The following is a 16,018-nucleotide window of genomic DNA, read 5'->3' on the forward strand; positions in this document are numbered from 1 at the left end:
GTTCATATATTACTTTCCTCTGACACTTTAGAGTTCAGGAAGAAAAAAATCTAGCTTGCCGTAGTGGTATAATTATACGAATCAGGGAATTTTGGCATCATAGAAGCTCTCTCTAATTACAGTGTACTATGCTTAAGGTTTCCAAATTTGCTGATTTAATGGGAGGTTTTCACTAAAACACCCATCACTTGCAGGATGTGGGTGGAGAGCAAAATGGCAAGGTTTTAACACCCTCCCACAGAGTCTGAGGTGGCGAGGTGCGTGGGTTGGTGAATGATACATAATTAGAGTCCTAGAGTTATAGAACATCAAAACCAGACCATTTGGCCCAATTCATCCTGTTTCCCACATAAGCTAGTCCCATTTGCCTACATTTGGCCCATATCCTTCTGAACCTTTCCTATCCACAAACCTATCTTTTAAATATTGTAATGGTACCTATCTCTACCATTTCCTCTGTCAACTCATTCTATATACCCATCACCCTCTGAGATACACATGCCTCTTAGGTTTCAAATCCTTCCCCTCTCACTGTAAACCTCTCAGGGAAGAAGTCTGAGACCATCCATATTAACTGTGCCCATCATGATTTTATACACCTCTCTATTACATGGGTTCCCAACCTAGGGTCCATGGACCCCTTGGGTAATGGTAGAAATCTATAGGAATAAAGAAGGTCCATAAGGTCACCCATCCACCAATTTCACTCCAGAGAAAGCAATCCTTGTAATTCAAGCCCTTCAACCCAGCAACATCATTGTGATACTTTTCTGAACTTTATGTACCTTAATCGTACCCTTCATATAGTATGGTGACCAGAACTGTGCACAATATTCCCACTGAAGTTTCTCCAACTTTTTGGTAGGAACCAAAAAAGTTTGGCCAACATTAAGTTTCAGTTTGGATACACTGTTGCAGTGGCCTTTTCAGTAGGAAGTTACCACCCAAACTAGAATCAGGTTTATAATCCTGAAATATGTTATGAAATGTGTTGCTTTGCAGCAGCAATACAGTACAATACATAAAACTATAAATTACAATAAATATATGTTTACCGTACTGTGCAAAAGTCCTAAGCACCCTAGATATTTTATATGGTTTCAGATGGTATGGCCTCCACAGAACCCTGATTTCAACATCATCGAGGCTGTCTGGGATTGTCTGGAGAGACAGAAGCAAACGAGACAACCAAAATCTGAAGATGAACCATGGCAAGTTCTCCAAGATGCTTGGAACAACCTACCAGCCAATTTTCTTAAAAAAGTGCATGACATTGTACCCAAGAGAATTGATTCAGTTTTAAAGACAAAGGATGGTCACAACAAATATTGATTTGATTTAGTTTTTTTTTAACTGTTTACTGCTCTTTATAGTAAATTATTTTGATATTTAGAAACTATTCATTATTTTTGAAAGCATCTTCACTTTACAGAATGTTTTTACATGTGCTTAAGACTTTTGCACAATAATATATAAAAGCAAATTAAGTAAGTAGTACATAAAGAGACCAAAATAATGAGATAGTGTTCATGGTTGGTTCATTATCTGTTCAGAAATCTGATGATGGAGGGGAAGAAGCTGTTCCTAAAATATTAAGTGTGTGTCTTCAGGCTCCTGTACTTCCTTCCTGATGTTAGCAATGAGAAGAGAGCATTACCTGGGTGATGGGGGTCCTTAATGATGGACACCGCCTTTTTCAGGCATCACCTTTTAAAGATATCCTTGATGCTGGGGAGACTGGCGCCAAGGATGGAAATGGCTGAGATTGCAACTCTTTGCAGTTTTTTTCCAATCCTATGCAGTGGCCGCTCAAAACCAAACAGATATGCAAAATGTTCTCCACGGTCCATATAGAAGCTAACTCTACTTGGATTCCTTGATGTCATCAAGATGAAGCAAGACCAAAATCAATTATTAGATACTGAATATCGAGAGTTTTTTTTATGATTGTATGGAGGAGTTTTTGGGAATAGTGTGAGAGGTTGGTGGTCAGTTAGGGATTAGGGATAGGGATGGGAGAGTAGAATGTAGAGTTGGGGAAAGGATCCAGGGGGAATGTTCAGGACATAGAGCTCCGAGCTTGGAGGCCAGTGATCTCCAGGGATGGAGCATGTCAAGATCTGCAGCTTCTGAGAACAAGGGCTGATGATTACCGAGGTCAACGAGTCCCAGGTTTGGAGGTCTGAGGTGGTCAGTTTGCTGGTCCTGCCCATGATTGACAAGTCCTGGGGTTGAAACCCAGAGTTTGGCGAAGTCAGAAGTTCAAGGCCCAGAAGTCTAGAATGTCTGGAGGTCGGGCCTGGAGATCAAAGTCCTGTGACAGGCGATTCATGAGGTCAATATCCAGAGGTTGCCAAAGTCCAGATATCGGCAAGTCTGGCAGTTGAAGCCTGAGGGTAGAAGTTCCTGGGTAGGCACGTCTGGAGGTTGGAACCCTGATGTCCGCAAGTCCAGGCCAGGGATTGGATAATACCAGAGGGCATCCTTTTAAGGTGACTGGAGGAATGTTTAGTGGAGATGTTTGAGGCATGTTTGTTTGGTTGGTTGTTTTTTTTAAACATAGTTAGTGCTGGGTGGCTAGATTGCGATGCCAGGGCTACTGGTAGAGGCTGATACATTAGGGACATTTAACAGTCCTTTGGTTAGTTATGTGGATGAAAAAAAAAGAGGGTTCTGGGCTGTGTAGAAGGGAAGTGTTACGAGTGATCTTCAAGTAGACTAAAAGATCAATGCAACATTGTGGGCAGAAGGTCCAATACTGTGCTGCATTGTTCTATGTTCTAATTACAGAACCAAAGGCAGAAAGAGTCTGAGATGGTAGCAGCAGTGAAGTGACTCAGAATAGACATTCTTCTGAAGAGTACTATTGCAGCAATATTCTGAAGGTACAATTGAAAAATAAAATGCCAAGAAATCGATTAGCAAACATGCTTCGATGAAGCTAAGGGAATGATGGTGCAAGGTAGACATGTAACACTGGGGAGGTCAGGAAAGAGGCAGAGGAAGCAAATGGGAATCTGCAGCCTGTCCTAAAATTAAACACGAGCTGTGTGAACTCTCTGCACTCAGAATACATAATCACATAATCTGTGCTCAGCACCTGCAGACAACCACATTGTGGAGATTGCAACTCTGTTAGTAGGAGTAGTATGTCAATCAAACAAAACACGTAAGCTCCAAAATATCACACAAACCAGGGGAAAACATGTAGCACATTAAGCTTTAGGCAATCTATTTAGAGGCATAGAGTCACTGAAGACTACAGAAAAGAAACAGACTCTTTGGCCTATCTCATCTATGCCAAACTATTAATCTGCCTAGTTCCATCAACCTGCACTTGGACCAAAGTCCTCTATGTTTCCTCCCCCAACCCCCCCAGGCATATACCTACCCACATTTCCTGAAATGACTGCTCAATCAGAGCTCCATGAGCCAGTACTCATCAAAGGATCAGAGATGGAGAGAGTCAGCAACTTTAAATTCTTCAGTGTTATTATTTCAGAGGATCTGTGCCGGGCCCAGCACCAAAGTGCAATTATGAAGAAATTACGGCAGCGCCTCTGCTTACTCAGGAGTCTGCAAAGATTTGGCATGACATCTAAAACTTTAACAAACTTCTATAGATGTGCAGTGAAGTGTATATTGACTGTCTGCATCACCGTCTGATATGGAGACACCAATACCCTTGAACAGAAAATCCTACAAAAAGGAGTGGATGCAGCCCAGTCCATCAGGGGTAAAGCCTTCCCCACCATAGAGCACATGAAGCGCTGTCACAGGGAAGCAGCATCCATCATCAGAGACCCCCGCCACCCAGGACATGCTCTCTTCTCGTTGCTGCCATCAGGAAGAGGTACAGGAGCCTCAAGACTCATTCCACCAGGTTCAGGGGACAGTTTCTACCCCTCAACCATCAGGCTCTTGATCCAAAGGGAACAACTTCACTCACCTTTGAAATGTTCCCACAAACAATGGACTCTCTTTCAAGGGCTCTTCATCTCATGTTCTTAATATTTATTGCTTATTTATTATTATTGTTAATTCTTTCTCTTTGTATTTGCTCAGTTTGTTGTCTTTCACACACTGGTTGAACTCCCAAATTGGTGCGGTCTTTCATTGATTCTGTTATGGTTATTACTCCATGGATTTATTGAGTATGCCCACAAGAAAATGAATCTCAGGACTTTTTATAATAAATTTATATCACTTTTCTCATTCTTTGGAACAGCAACCACCGTCTTTAAGAGAAAAAAAAATCATCAATTGGTTCAATGAGTTACCAGAAGCCTGGATTGTGTTAAAATGTCACGAGAGCTGCTGGGCAATCTGAATTCAGGTAACTAATCAAGCATGAAGTTTTATCAAATCTAGTGCCAATTGTGGTGATCTTGAATCTACTTGTCTGTAATAAAAACCTACCTTGTTCACTACTTTTCTTCAGGGAAGGAATCCTCCCATCCTTTTTTGGACTGTGTCCCCTAAGTGATTACATTCCCAGAACAAAGCGGTCGATTATTAACCACAATGACAAAGCAGGTCTGTGGTATTAAACCAAAATGTCTGATCAAAATAAAAATAAAATGATACGAAAAACTTGGCATCAACTCATGTGAAGAAGGTACAACTGCATCAGGACACGCAGCACCAGGTTCAACAACAGTTGCTACCCCTCAAACACCAGGCTCTTGAACAAAAGAGGATAACTACGCTCATCTATTGAGATGTTCCCACAACCAGTGATCTCACATTAAGAATTCTTTACCTTGTTCTTTCATGCTCTTGTTATTTATTACTACTTATTTATATTTGCATTTGTTGACATCTATGCTCTACCTGATCTTTCATTGATCCTGTAATAGTTACTATTCTATAGATTTGCTGAGTATGCCCACAGGAAAAAGAATCTCAGGGTTGTATGTGACGACATATGTGTACTCTAATAATAAAATTTACTTTGAACTTTTGAACTTTGAATTCAAATGTCATTCAATCCAATCAATTTGCAAATTCCTTCTCATGGATATCCATTAATGATCTCCAAGATGAAAAAGCTGTCTAACAGGACAGTGTTAACGGGTAATCCAGCAACAATTTTATTCATAGAATTATATCCTTCAGTCAACATCTAGAATCACCTATCACAATCCTTGAGTGCATTCTATCGTCATTGGATAAGTCCCACCAGCAGTGGAAAACAATTGGAAAGGAATGGAACTCTTCAAATTGATCATGGACTCCATGAAGTCTTGTATTGTCAAACACAGCCAAGGAACTCTCCCAAATGCCACGTACTGTTCTTGTCTGACTGAATCAGTGCTCCCCCTGCATTGAAGACTACTTGGTCCAGAAATGTACTCTGGGTGAAGTTCAATGCCTATCATCAAGAATGGGCTGAGTAAACAGTAAGACTGAGTCCATGACAGGTGGAAACGAAAGAACATCATTAACCTACTTGACTTTCGGACCTTGTTCTCATCCACCTATCTGTCATACATACCTCAATCCACGAAAGAACTCATACAAGTGACCTACCCACATGCTAATGTAATAGTTATTCCATTTATTTTCACCAAGCATTACCCCCATTGTGTAAGATGGTGCTACCATTACACAATGGGATTCATCTCAAATGGACCACAAATAAAGGTAAAAATGGACTCTGCCAGTCTGTAACTTATCCCTCGCTCTACCACTGCCATCAAGCCAAGGGAGCAGCCCTGCTCAATGAGAGTCTAGAAGTTGATGGTAGATGTGATAACTGACCTATCCAAAAAGAGTGAGGTGGCAGCACAATTACTGTGACTAAGTCCCCTGCCACCCACCTCCTGGAGGTCAGTATTTAGCTAGAAACTCAATATGATCCAACCATATATATATGTATGTATGTATGTAGAGAGAGAGAGAGCTAGGGCACCTAAGACTTTTGCACAGTACTGTAGTAATTTTACATATTGTACTGTTCTGCTTCCACAACAAAATAAAACAAATTTCATGACGTATGTGAGTGATGATAAACCTGATTCTGACACAGGTGCCTATTGTGGGCTGACAGCGGGAAAAGGGCAGGAAGAAGGGAATCTTGGTTGGGAAAAGGGGAAGGGAGAAGGGAGGGAGCAGGAAGCACCAGAGAGATATTCTGTAATGATCAATATAGCAATTGTTCGGAATCAAATGACCTTGCCTGTTGTCTCAGGGCTGGGTGTGTCTGCACCCATGCCACTCCCCACCCCAGCACTCCTTCTCTGCCACCTGTCCCAAACCCTTTCCCTGGTGCTCCACCTTGCCATTCCCAACATCGTCTGCTCCCACCAGATTTGCAAACTCACTCTCCGCTCCAAGTTGACAAATACAGTACTGTCTTTAGTACCCTAGCTATATAAGACTTTTGCACAGAACTGTATATTATGGTTACAGAGGGTTAATTTTCCTTGTGACATTTTGGCACCCCAAAACCTTTCAACCAGCTGCAAAGCAAAGTCAGGTCGTGTACTCTCCCCTTGCCTGGATGAGTGTGATGTGACTCCATCAACAAGACCATCCAGGACACAGAAGCCCACTGATTGTCACACCATATATTTGTTCCTTTCATGACTTGTGCATGGTCGCCAGCAAACACAGCACATTTCTTTTACAGAACATTAAAAAAAATAGCAGCAGGAGTAAGCCCTTTGGCCCCTCAAGCCTGCTAATCTACAACAGGCCTCAACTCCTACTCTGTACCAGATCCCTGCAGCCCTCAATCCCCCATTCTTTCAAAAAATACATCTTCCTCCACTTTACATTACAAAGCCCTCTTACTTGCTTACACATACACACATAAGCAATTTGCACTTCTGTCTTATTTTGGCACACTGGTTGCTTATCAGTCTTTGTTTATGTATAGTTTTCACAAATTTTATTGTATTTACTTTAAATTATTTTAATGAGCCAGACTCCAAACCCCTTAGGCACAGAGAAGTCCAAAGGTTCAGCACTTTTGAAAAGTGTCACAGAATCTTTAGATTTCCTTCATCTCCGCCACATCTGGTACAAGGATGAGGCTCTCCTTTTGAGGACATCAGAGATGTCCTCCTTCTTCACAGAATGAGGTTTCCCTTCCTCCACCATTGCCACTGCCCTCACTCACATCTCCTCCATCCCCCAAACATCCACACTCACCCCATCTTCCTGCCATTTTAAAAATGATAGAGTTCCTCTTACCCTTGCCTACAACCTATGAGCCTCCACATCCAACACATCATCTTCTGCAACTTCCACCATCTCCAAAGGGATCTTACCACCAAACATATCTTTACCACTCTCCCTCTCTCTGCTTTCCACAGGGATTGCTCCCTCCATGATTCACATGTCCATCCGTCCCTCACACTAATCTCCCTCCTGGCATTTATCTCTGCAAGCGGCCATTCACTTCATCCCTCATCTCCATTCAAGGCCCATTAGTCCTTGTAGGTGAAGCAACATGACACCTGCAAGTTTGCTGGGGTTGTCTATTGTGTCTACTGCTCCCGATGTGGCCTCCCCTACATTTGTGAGACTCGTTGTAAGTGGACCACTTACACTTTGCCAAGCACCTCCACTCCACCTGCCGGAAGCGAAACTTCCAGATGGCCAAACATTTTAATTCCAATTCCCATTTGCATTCCAACACGTCGGTCTATTGCCTCCTCTTGTGCCAGACGAGGCCACTCACCAAGGTGGAAGAGCAACACGTTATTTTCCATCTGGGTAGCCTCCAACCTGATGGCATGAATATCAATTTCTCTTTCTAGTAAAAAAATATTTTCTTCCGCCTCCCCTCTTCTTTTCCCCTCTCTGGCTCCTTACCTCTTCTCACCAACCTATCATCTCCCCCAGGTCCCCTCCTCCTTCCCTTTCTCCTATTATCCACTCTCCTGTCCAATCAGATTCCTTCCTCTCCAGCCCTTTATCCTTCCTACCCACCTGGCTTCACCTATCACCTTCTAGCTATCCTCCTTCCCCTACCCCCACCTTTTTATTCTGGCATCTTCCCCTTCCTTTCCCGTCCGGAATAAGATTCCCAGCCTGAAACGTCGACTGCTTATTCGTTTTCTAAATGCTGCCTGACCTGCTGAGTTCCCCCAGCATTTTATGTGTGTTGCATACAATCTTTCAGTTTCCTGCAGCAGAGCGACATGACCTTACACAACAGACAGTCTAGTGAACAGATCCTCATACATACTTTGGATTTCCAATGCATATTAAGGCTGCTATCGTTCATTCAAGATCAGTGCAGCACGGTAGCATAAGAGTTAGCAAAACATTTTACAGCACCATTGTTCGGGGTCAATTCCTGGCACTGTCTGCAAGGACCTCTCCTCGTAGCTGTGTGAGTTTCCTTTGGGTGCACTGGTTTCCTCCCACATTTCAAAGATGCACAGATTATGGATAGTAAGTTGAGAGAAGCATGGTAACACTTGCAAGCTACCCCCAGCACATCCTCAGATTGTGTTGGTTGTTGATGAAAACAACATTCGTTTGAAAGGTTTGCAGGGCCCAAAATGACGACTGTACTTTTTTTCCCATAGATGCTGCCTGGCCTGCTGAGTTCCTCCAGCATTTTGTGTATGTTGCTCGGATTTCCAGCATCTGTAGATTTTCTCGTTTGTGTTGACATAAACAGGTTTTGATGTACATATGACAAATAAAGCTAACCTTTAGATCAGCGGTCCCCAACCACCGGGCCGCGAGGAAACGATATGAGTCAGCTGCACCTTTTCTCATTCCCTGCCACGCCCACTGTTGAGCCATTACGCACGCAAGGTCATTACCCGCGCGTCACCCATGTCAGCGCGGGAAGAAGATCAACTCCTCGAGCTTGCAAATGACGGCGGGCTGAGAAGTATGTTTGACATAACATCTCTGCCGGCATTATGGATCAAAGTCAAGGCTGAATATCCTGAGGTAGCCACAAAAGCACTGAAAACGTTGCTTCCATTTCCAACGTATCTCTGCAATGAAAACTACATTGCGGAATAGACTGGACATAAGGAACCCCCTTCGAGTATCGCTGTCTCTCATCACCCTTCGATAGGACCGTCTTGTTGCAGGAAAACAAGCCCAGGGCTCCCACTGATTCAGCGATATTGGTGTGTTGCAATAATTTTATATGTTCATACGGGGAAAAAATGTGCTGCGTGTTTAATATCCAAAAGATACTTAAAATGTTATGATGCTATTGACTTATATAACTATATAACAATTACAGCACAGAAACAGGCCATCTCTGCCCTTCTAGTCCGTGCTGAACGCTACTCTCACCTAGTCCCACCGACCTGCACTCAGCCCATAACCCTCCATTCCTTTCCTGTCCATATATCTATCCAAATTTTCTTTAAATGATAATATCGAACCTGCCTCTACCACTTCTACTGGAAGTCGTTCAACATTTACTTCAAGCTCCCCTGATAATTGACTTATCACTATATTCATGCGAGGAAAATGTGCGCTGTGTGTTTAATATTAAATTCGTTAGATAAACTCTTTTCAAACGAAATTGAGTGTATTAGCTAATTATCATCTATATTCTGGTCATGATTAACAACACCCCCCACCCCGAACAGAATCGCTAAAAACGATTTGTAGAGGTAAAATTGTACACGCATGCGCAATGGTGCCCGCGCAAGGCTTCATGGTCATTGTAGTCTTTTCGGGGTAAACCCTGCGTATTTGACTGCTACTCTTGTCCGTTGGCACCCCGCCCCGGTCGGCCAGTCCGCAAGAGTATTGTCAATACGAAACCGGTCCGCAGTACGAAAAAGGTTGGGGACCCCTGCTTTAGATATTCTATTCAAAAATCACCTCAGACACCATCTATTGGCCACAATAGATATTGCATATTCATTTTTCGTCCAAGTGAACAAATTTCGCCCTACATTTTGTCTGGATGCATGATTTACCTGCATGGTATACAAATAACTAACACTGCTATCAAGATCCCTAATTCGAGTCTCATCCAATTTCAGTGGTAAAAGCCTGCTTACATTTACCTATCTATACCCCTCATGATTTTGTATACCTTTATCAAATCTCCCTTCATTCTCCTACATGCCAGGGAATTAAGTCTTAACCTACTCAACCTTTCCCTATAATTCAGGTCATCAAGCCCCGACAACACCTGTGGAAACTTTCTCTGCACACTTACAAGGTCATGATACCTTTCCTGCAGGTAGGCGACTAGAATTGCATATACTTCAGGTTGAGTACCCCTTATCCGAAATGCTTGGGCAGGAACTGTTTTGGATTTTTTCCTATTTTGGAATATATAGTGAGATAGCTTGGGATCGACATAATTTCCAACTCCGAATTTATGTGCTACTGGTAAGCAGTCTTTATCTTACACTTGTTCATCACACATATTTACTTAACAGTAAAAATTATTCCGTACTATTAACATAATGAAAATATAATGTGTGCAGGGTAACAATACCAGCACAGCAACATTGGGAGAATACCTGAATCAGCTGTTGAGCAACAACAAACAACGGCAGGCTTTCAGTCCCCACCCACAGTGTTTTGATTAAAAGGTTACAGTACACTGTATTTGTATTTAACTTTTTTTAGTTTTTATGTAAGATACAAAAACAATCAGCACTGTAGACTTGTTCTGGTGCTAGATTTTCAAGATCAGCAAATGCTTTAAAAATTTAAGGCATGCCTTTTCTTAAATTTCTGCAACCTGCTGAATATTCAAAATTACCTTACATTTCCAGTTTGCCATAATAGATCTTTGCTCGTTTCATGATTGGCATACCATTAAGCAGCAGATGTTCACACTGATTATGATGACATGATCAAAATTATTATTTTTTGTTTTATGCAGTGTTTTTCTATTTTTCTTTAATTTCCATTCATTACATTACATACAAATTTAGAAGCTTGAGGGGGGATCTGATTGAAATGTATAAAATTCTAAAGGGATTGGACAGGCTAGATGCAAGAAGATTGTTCCTGATGTTGGGGAAGTCCAGAACGAGGGGTCACAGTTTGAGGATAAGAGGGAAGCCTTTTACGACCGAGATGAGGAAAAACTTCTTCACATAGGGAGTGGTGAATCTGTGGAATTCTCTGCCACAGGAAACAGTTGAGGCCAGTTCATTGGCTATATTTAAGAGGGAGTTAGATATGGCCCTTGTGGCTAAAGGGATCAGGGGGTATGGAGAGAAGGCAGGTACAGGGTTCTGAGTTGGATGATCAGCCATGATCATACTGAATGGCGATGCAAGCTTGAAGGGCCAAATGGCCTACTCCTGCACCTATTTTCTATGTTTCTATATGTGAGGTTACTTCTCAGAACTGTCTGTGATCTGCAGAGGCCTTGTGTCAGTGTCTTGTGGCATTTTCCATTTGTGATGTCATTTCAGTGCTCAAGATAAATTGAATTTCGGAGGATTCTGAAGGTTTCTGGATGTTGAAATTTTGGATAAGGGATACTCAACCTGTATTAGGTTTAGGGTGAAACCTGAAGGAGAACTTCTTCACTCAGAGGATGGTGCTAGTTCTTCACAAGTTGCATACCAACAGTGCAAAATAGCACAAGTTACAAATTATCTGATAGACGAAAAACTATCTGGCCTGACCTAGCCCAAAGAGGTGGTGCAAGTGTGGAATTGAACCTGCATCCACCATTTCAGTGTAAATGGTGGATGCAGGTTCAATTGCAACATTTAAAATAGGTTGGATAGGTACAGCAATGGGAGGGATATGGAGGTCCAGGTGCTTGTAGATGGGACTGGGCAGAAAAGCAATTTGAAACTGACTGGGTGGGGCCAAAGGGCTTCCTTCTATCTGCTATATTCTATGGCTATGATTATGAAACAATAACTGTTGTTGGTGCACAGCCAAGTGGTTAAGGCATTGGTCTAGTAATCTGAAGGTCACTAGTTCAAGCCTCAGGTGAGGCAGCATGTTGTGTCCCTGAGCAAGGCACTTAACCACACATTGCTCTGCGACGACACCGATGCCAAGCTGTATCAGCCCTAGTGCCCTTCCCTTGGACAACATCGGTGGCGTGGAGAGGGGAGACTTGCAGCATGGGCAACCGCCGGTCTTCCATACAACCTTGCCCAGGCCTGCACCCTGGAAACCTTCCAAGGTGCAAATCCATGGTCTCACGAGACTAACGGATGCCTATAACTCTGTTTCTTTTTCCACAATTGCCATCTGAGCTGCTGAGAGTTCCAGCATATTTTAAATTTTCAGATCAGGAGTCTCTAACTGAACCATTCTATGGGCAGAATAAACACCTCACTATCCTACTCCCATTTTACTTTAACTCCATGGCCTCTGGCGACTGACCTTTGCTGTGAGAAATAGATTTTTCCCATCCCTTCTCTCTCGGCCCCTGCAATGCAATTAACTTTCCCCTCAAGCACAAGAGATTCTGCAGATGCTGGAAGTCTTGAGCAACACACACAAAATGCTGAAGGAACCCAGTAGTTCAGGCAACATCTATGGAGAGAAATAAAAAGTCAAAATTTCAGGCTGAGACCCTTCATCAGGACTGGAAAAGAACGGGGAAGAAGCCAAGATAAGAAGGTGGGAAGAGGGGAAGGAGTACAAGCTGAAAGGTGATAGGTGAAGCCAGGTGAACGTCGACTCATTATTCCTCTCCAAAGATGCTGTTTGACCTGCTTGAGTTCAACCAGCATTTTGCGTAAATTTCCCCTTAGCTGCCTCTACCTTAAAGAAAATGACACAACCCTATTTAAGCTTTCATAATTCCAGTGCTCAAAATTGTCCCTGAGCAATAATTGAGGGTGAAAATTTTGCAGAGCTCTTGTTTACGTGCCCATAATTGCATCCCAGCATGTATGAGGAGAGATGATAAGCCTTGGGAATATTTAAATACGTACTTTCCAGCTCCCAGTCCAAGCTGATATTGGTTTGTTATTATCACATGACTATAGTCCTGTTCAATTAACCCTTCTCGTGTCCTTGGAAGTTGAAGCAGAAGTAGACCATTCTGCCCTTCAAGCCTGTTCTGCTGTTCAATGGCTAATCTAATTTTGGCTTCAATACGTTCCTGCCTGACGGAGAACAACTTGCAAACAGATCACCATTATTTATTATTGACGCAATTCAGTCCCGGAAATCCCTAACAGCAGAACTGTGGAAGAATTTGCACCACAAAGATTGCAACACGACAGCTCACCAGTGCCTAATCAGGAGCAACAAACAAGTTGCTGGAGGAGCCTAGCAGGTCAGGCAGCATCTGGGGGGGGGGGGGGAGGGCAGTCGATGTTTCGGGTTGAAACCCTTCATCTTGAACCTTCGAGACCCTTCTGAAACCACAAGATCAATTGTCCGTTTCCATTTGCTGGAATTGAACCTCCTGCAATCATCAGCGCACATTTCGACTTCTGGTCGACTGATGCATGAGGAAGCAGCTCACGCGATTTGTATCACACATCGTTGATTCAGACCTTGAATGCAATGCTGATAGTATATAAACATTTTCATTAAGCGAGGCACCGCATTCTTTCGGAAAATCCTGCTCCAAACATATCAATTACCAAATGAAATCAGACAGGGTGCTTTTTCACACACAGAAAAAAAAGCAGGCGCGTGTGTTTACTAAATAATAAACTTCTGATCAGCCCTGCTTCACTAACATTTGCAAGTGACTCCAACATCCTCTCTACAAAATAACTCATAACTGAGTGGCAGTGTTGCACATAAGGCGGTGGATACTTAACTTAAGGTATTTCACTCACCGGTCGTCATGGTGGAAACTTCTTCAAACTCCAGCCGGACAGAAAAGTTAGCAGAGGCAGACAAAAGAACGTCTGTGAATTATATTTACCGCCGATCAATTACAACCTCCAAACGCCACGGAAGCCGCTTAAAATGTCAGGTCTTTTTCGTAAAGAAACACGGAGGACGTCTGCGAAACCGTTCCAGCGACGGGGAAGATCACAGGCAAATTCAGGCGGAAAGGGACTTTACTCGGAAGTGCGGCGCAGTTTGCAAGGCTTGGTTTCTCTTCCGCTAAGAAAATAAATTCTCCGATAAAATCATCAAGAGAACATTCCCGCCCCCTAGACTGGATAACAGCGAAATACGTCACTGTAACCTGAGAATTTAACTGAAATGCAAATAAGGTAATTTGTAATTTGTAACGCATTCATTACTGTTACATTAGTTAGATCTATTTCCCTCCCTCTCTCTCTCTCTCCCTCCCTCTCTCCCACACAGCTTGTTGCGAAGTAAACTTCCCACAGATCAAAACAGCAAATTTGTCCGATTTAACTTTCCAAGGCCAAAGATTCTTGCAATATTTTATGGATTTCAACTCCAGGTTTGGACTGGAGAAGCTTGGCTGTTTTTCCATCCTCATACATACTTTGGATCTCCAATGCATATTATCATAGATCCTCAGAACGCTACAGCACAGAAACGGGCCCTTCGGCCTCTCTAATCTCTGTGCCAAACAATTCATCTGCCTAATCTCATTGACCTGCACCAGTACCATAGCCCTCCATAACCCTACATCCAAGAAGCTATCCAAATTTCTCTGAAGTGTTGAAATCAACCCTGCATCCACCACTCTGCTGGGAGCTGGTTCCAAACTTTCACCACCCTCTGAGTGAAGAAGTTCCCCCTTAAGATTCTCCTTAAACCTTTCCCCTTTCACCCTTAACCCATGGCCTATAGTTCTAGTCTCAGCCAGTCTCAGTGGAAAATGCCTTCTTGCATTTACCTTAACTATAGCCCTCAATTTTGCATGCCTCTATCAAATCTCCCCTCAATCTTCTATGTTCTAGGGAATTAAGTCTTAACCGATTGAACCTTTCCCTATAATTCAGGTCCTCAAGTCTCAGCAACATCTTTGTAAATTTTCTCTGCAGTCTTTCTATCTTATTGATAGCTTTCCTGTTGGAAGGTTCTGTTAATGTTCTCCCAATGAGAAAGGACAAACGAGATTTGAGATGTGCGACACCGAGGCAAGTTAATGCTGCATCAGAAGACGTTTAAATTAAGGTTATTGTCATGTGCATAAGTACAGTGAGGCACAATGCAGCCTCATTACTGATACAGAAACGCAGAATATAAAATGTACAGTACATGAATTAAGCACGACAGTGAAAGGAGAGTAAAATTGTGCACAAAATCAAGATCATCTCCTCCTCCTTCTGCCCCTGCACTGGGGCATAGACCATCAACTGCAGCTCACCAGAGTAATCTTTGCTTCAAGTAGCCCATCATACGCCTTCCAGGCAAAGGTCCCTCCTCTCCCAGGGATGGGGTCTCTGGAGACTCTGTTGCCCGTTTCTGTAGCTCTGGGTTTTTATGTGACGAGGTTGCTAGCCCCGTGACTAACCCTCCTCCTTTCGCAGCGGGGCTTGGGACCGTCCATTTCAGAGTTGCAAAGACAGTGCAAAACAAAAGGCACGATTGCAGTCCATGGTAGTGCAAGAGGTGATCTGTAGTGTTTCATCGCTGAGGTAGGGTTAGGGTCGTACAGGGCTAATGCGTCACTTGTGTTAATCACCAACACACCCATGGATACGCTGAGGGCAGCCAGCAACATAATCCTGGGACGTGTTAGTTGTTAACACAAACAGTGCCTTTCCCTGTATGCTTCGATGTGCATGGGATAAATAAATCTGAATCTGGTGTGAATCTAAGGCAGTTCAAGAACCAGATGTTTGTCAGAAAGTAGCTGCTCCTGAAAGTGTGGGACTTCAGGCTTCTGTAACTCCTACACAGCGGCAGCAGTGTGAACAAGGCATGACCTGGATGGTGGGTAACTTTAATGATAGATTCAAAGATTCAAGGTTCAAAGTACAAGTATGCATGCAGAATACAGCCCTGAGGTCTGTCTTCCCACAGACAGCCACGAAACAAAGAAATACCATGGAACTCATTCAAAGAAAACATCAAACACTCAACAGGCAAAAAAAAAGAACAAATCATGCAAACAGCAAAAAAAGAAGCAAAAAAACACAGAGCATAAAACATCAAACCACAAAGTCATTGAAACAGTTTAGCAATGTTC

General features: G+C 42.9%; 1 protein-coding gene across 1 annotated transcript in view; it reads right to left on the reverse strand.

Moving 5' to 3' along the window:
* Positions 1-14,040, reverse strand: part of LOC140210070 (AMP deaminase 2-like) — a 163,048-nt gene extending 149,008 nt beyond the window's left edge. The window contains exon 1 of the mRNA XM_072278854.1: positions 13,734-14,040. Within this exon, the coding sequence (XP_072134955.1) occupies positions 13,734-13,743 (10 nt within the window). The 5' untranslated portion in view covers positions 13,744-14,040. The remainder of the gene's footprint in view (positions 1-13,733) is intronic.
* Between the last annotated feature and the right edge of the window lie 1,978 nt (positions 14,041-16,018).

The sequence above is a fragment of the Mobula birostris genome, chromosome 14, assembly GCF_030028105.1.
Source record: "Mobula birostris isolate sMobBir1 chromosome 14, sMobBir1.hap1, whole genome shotgun sequence".
Taxonomy (NCBI): Eukaryota; Metazoa; Chordata; class Chondrichthyes; order Myliobatiformes; family Myliobatidae; genus Mobula; species Mobula birostris.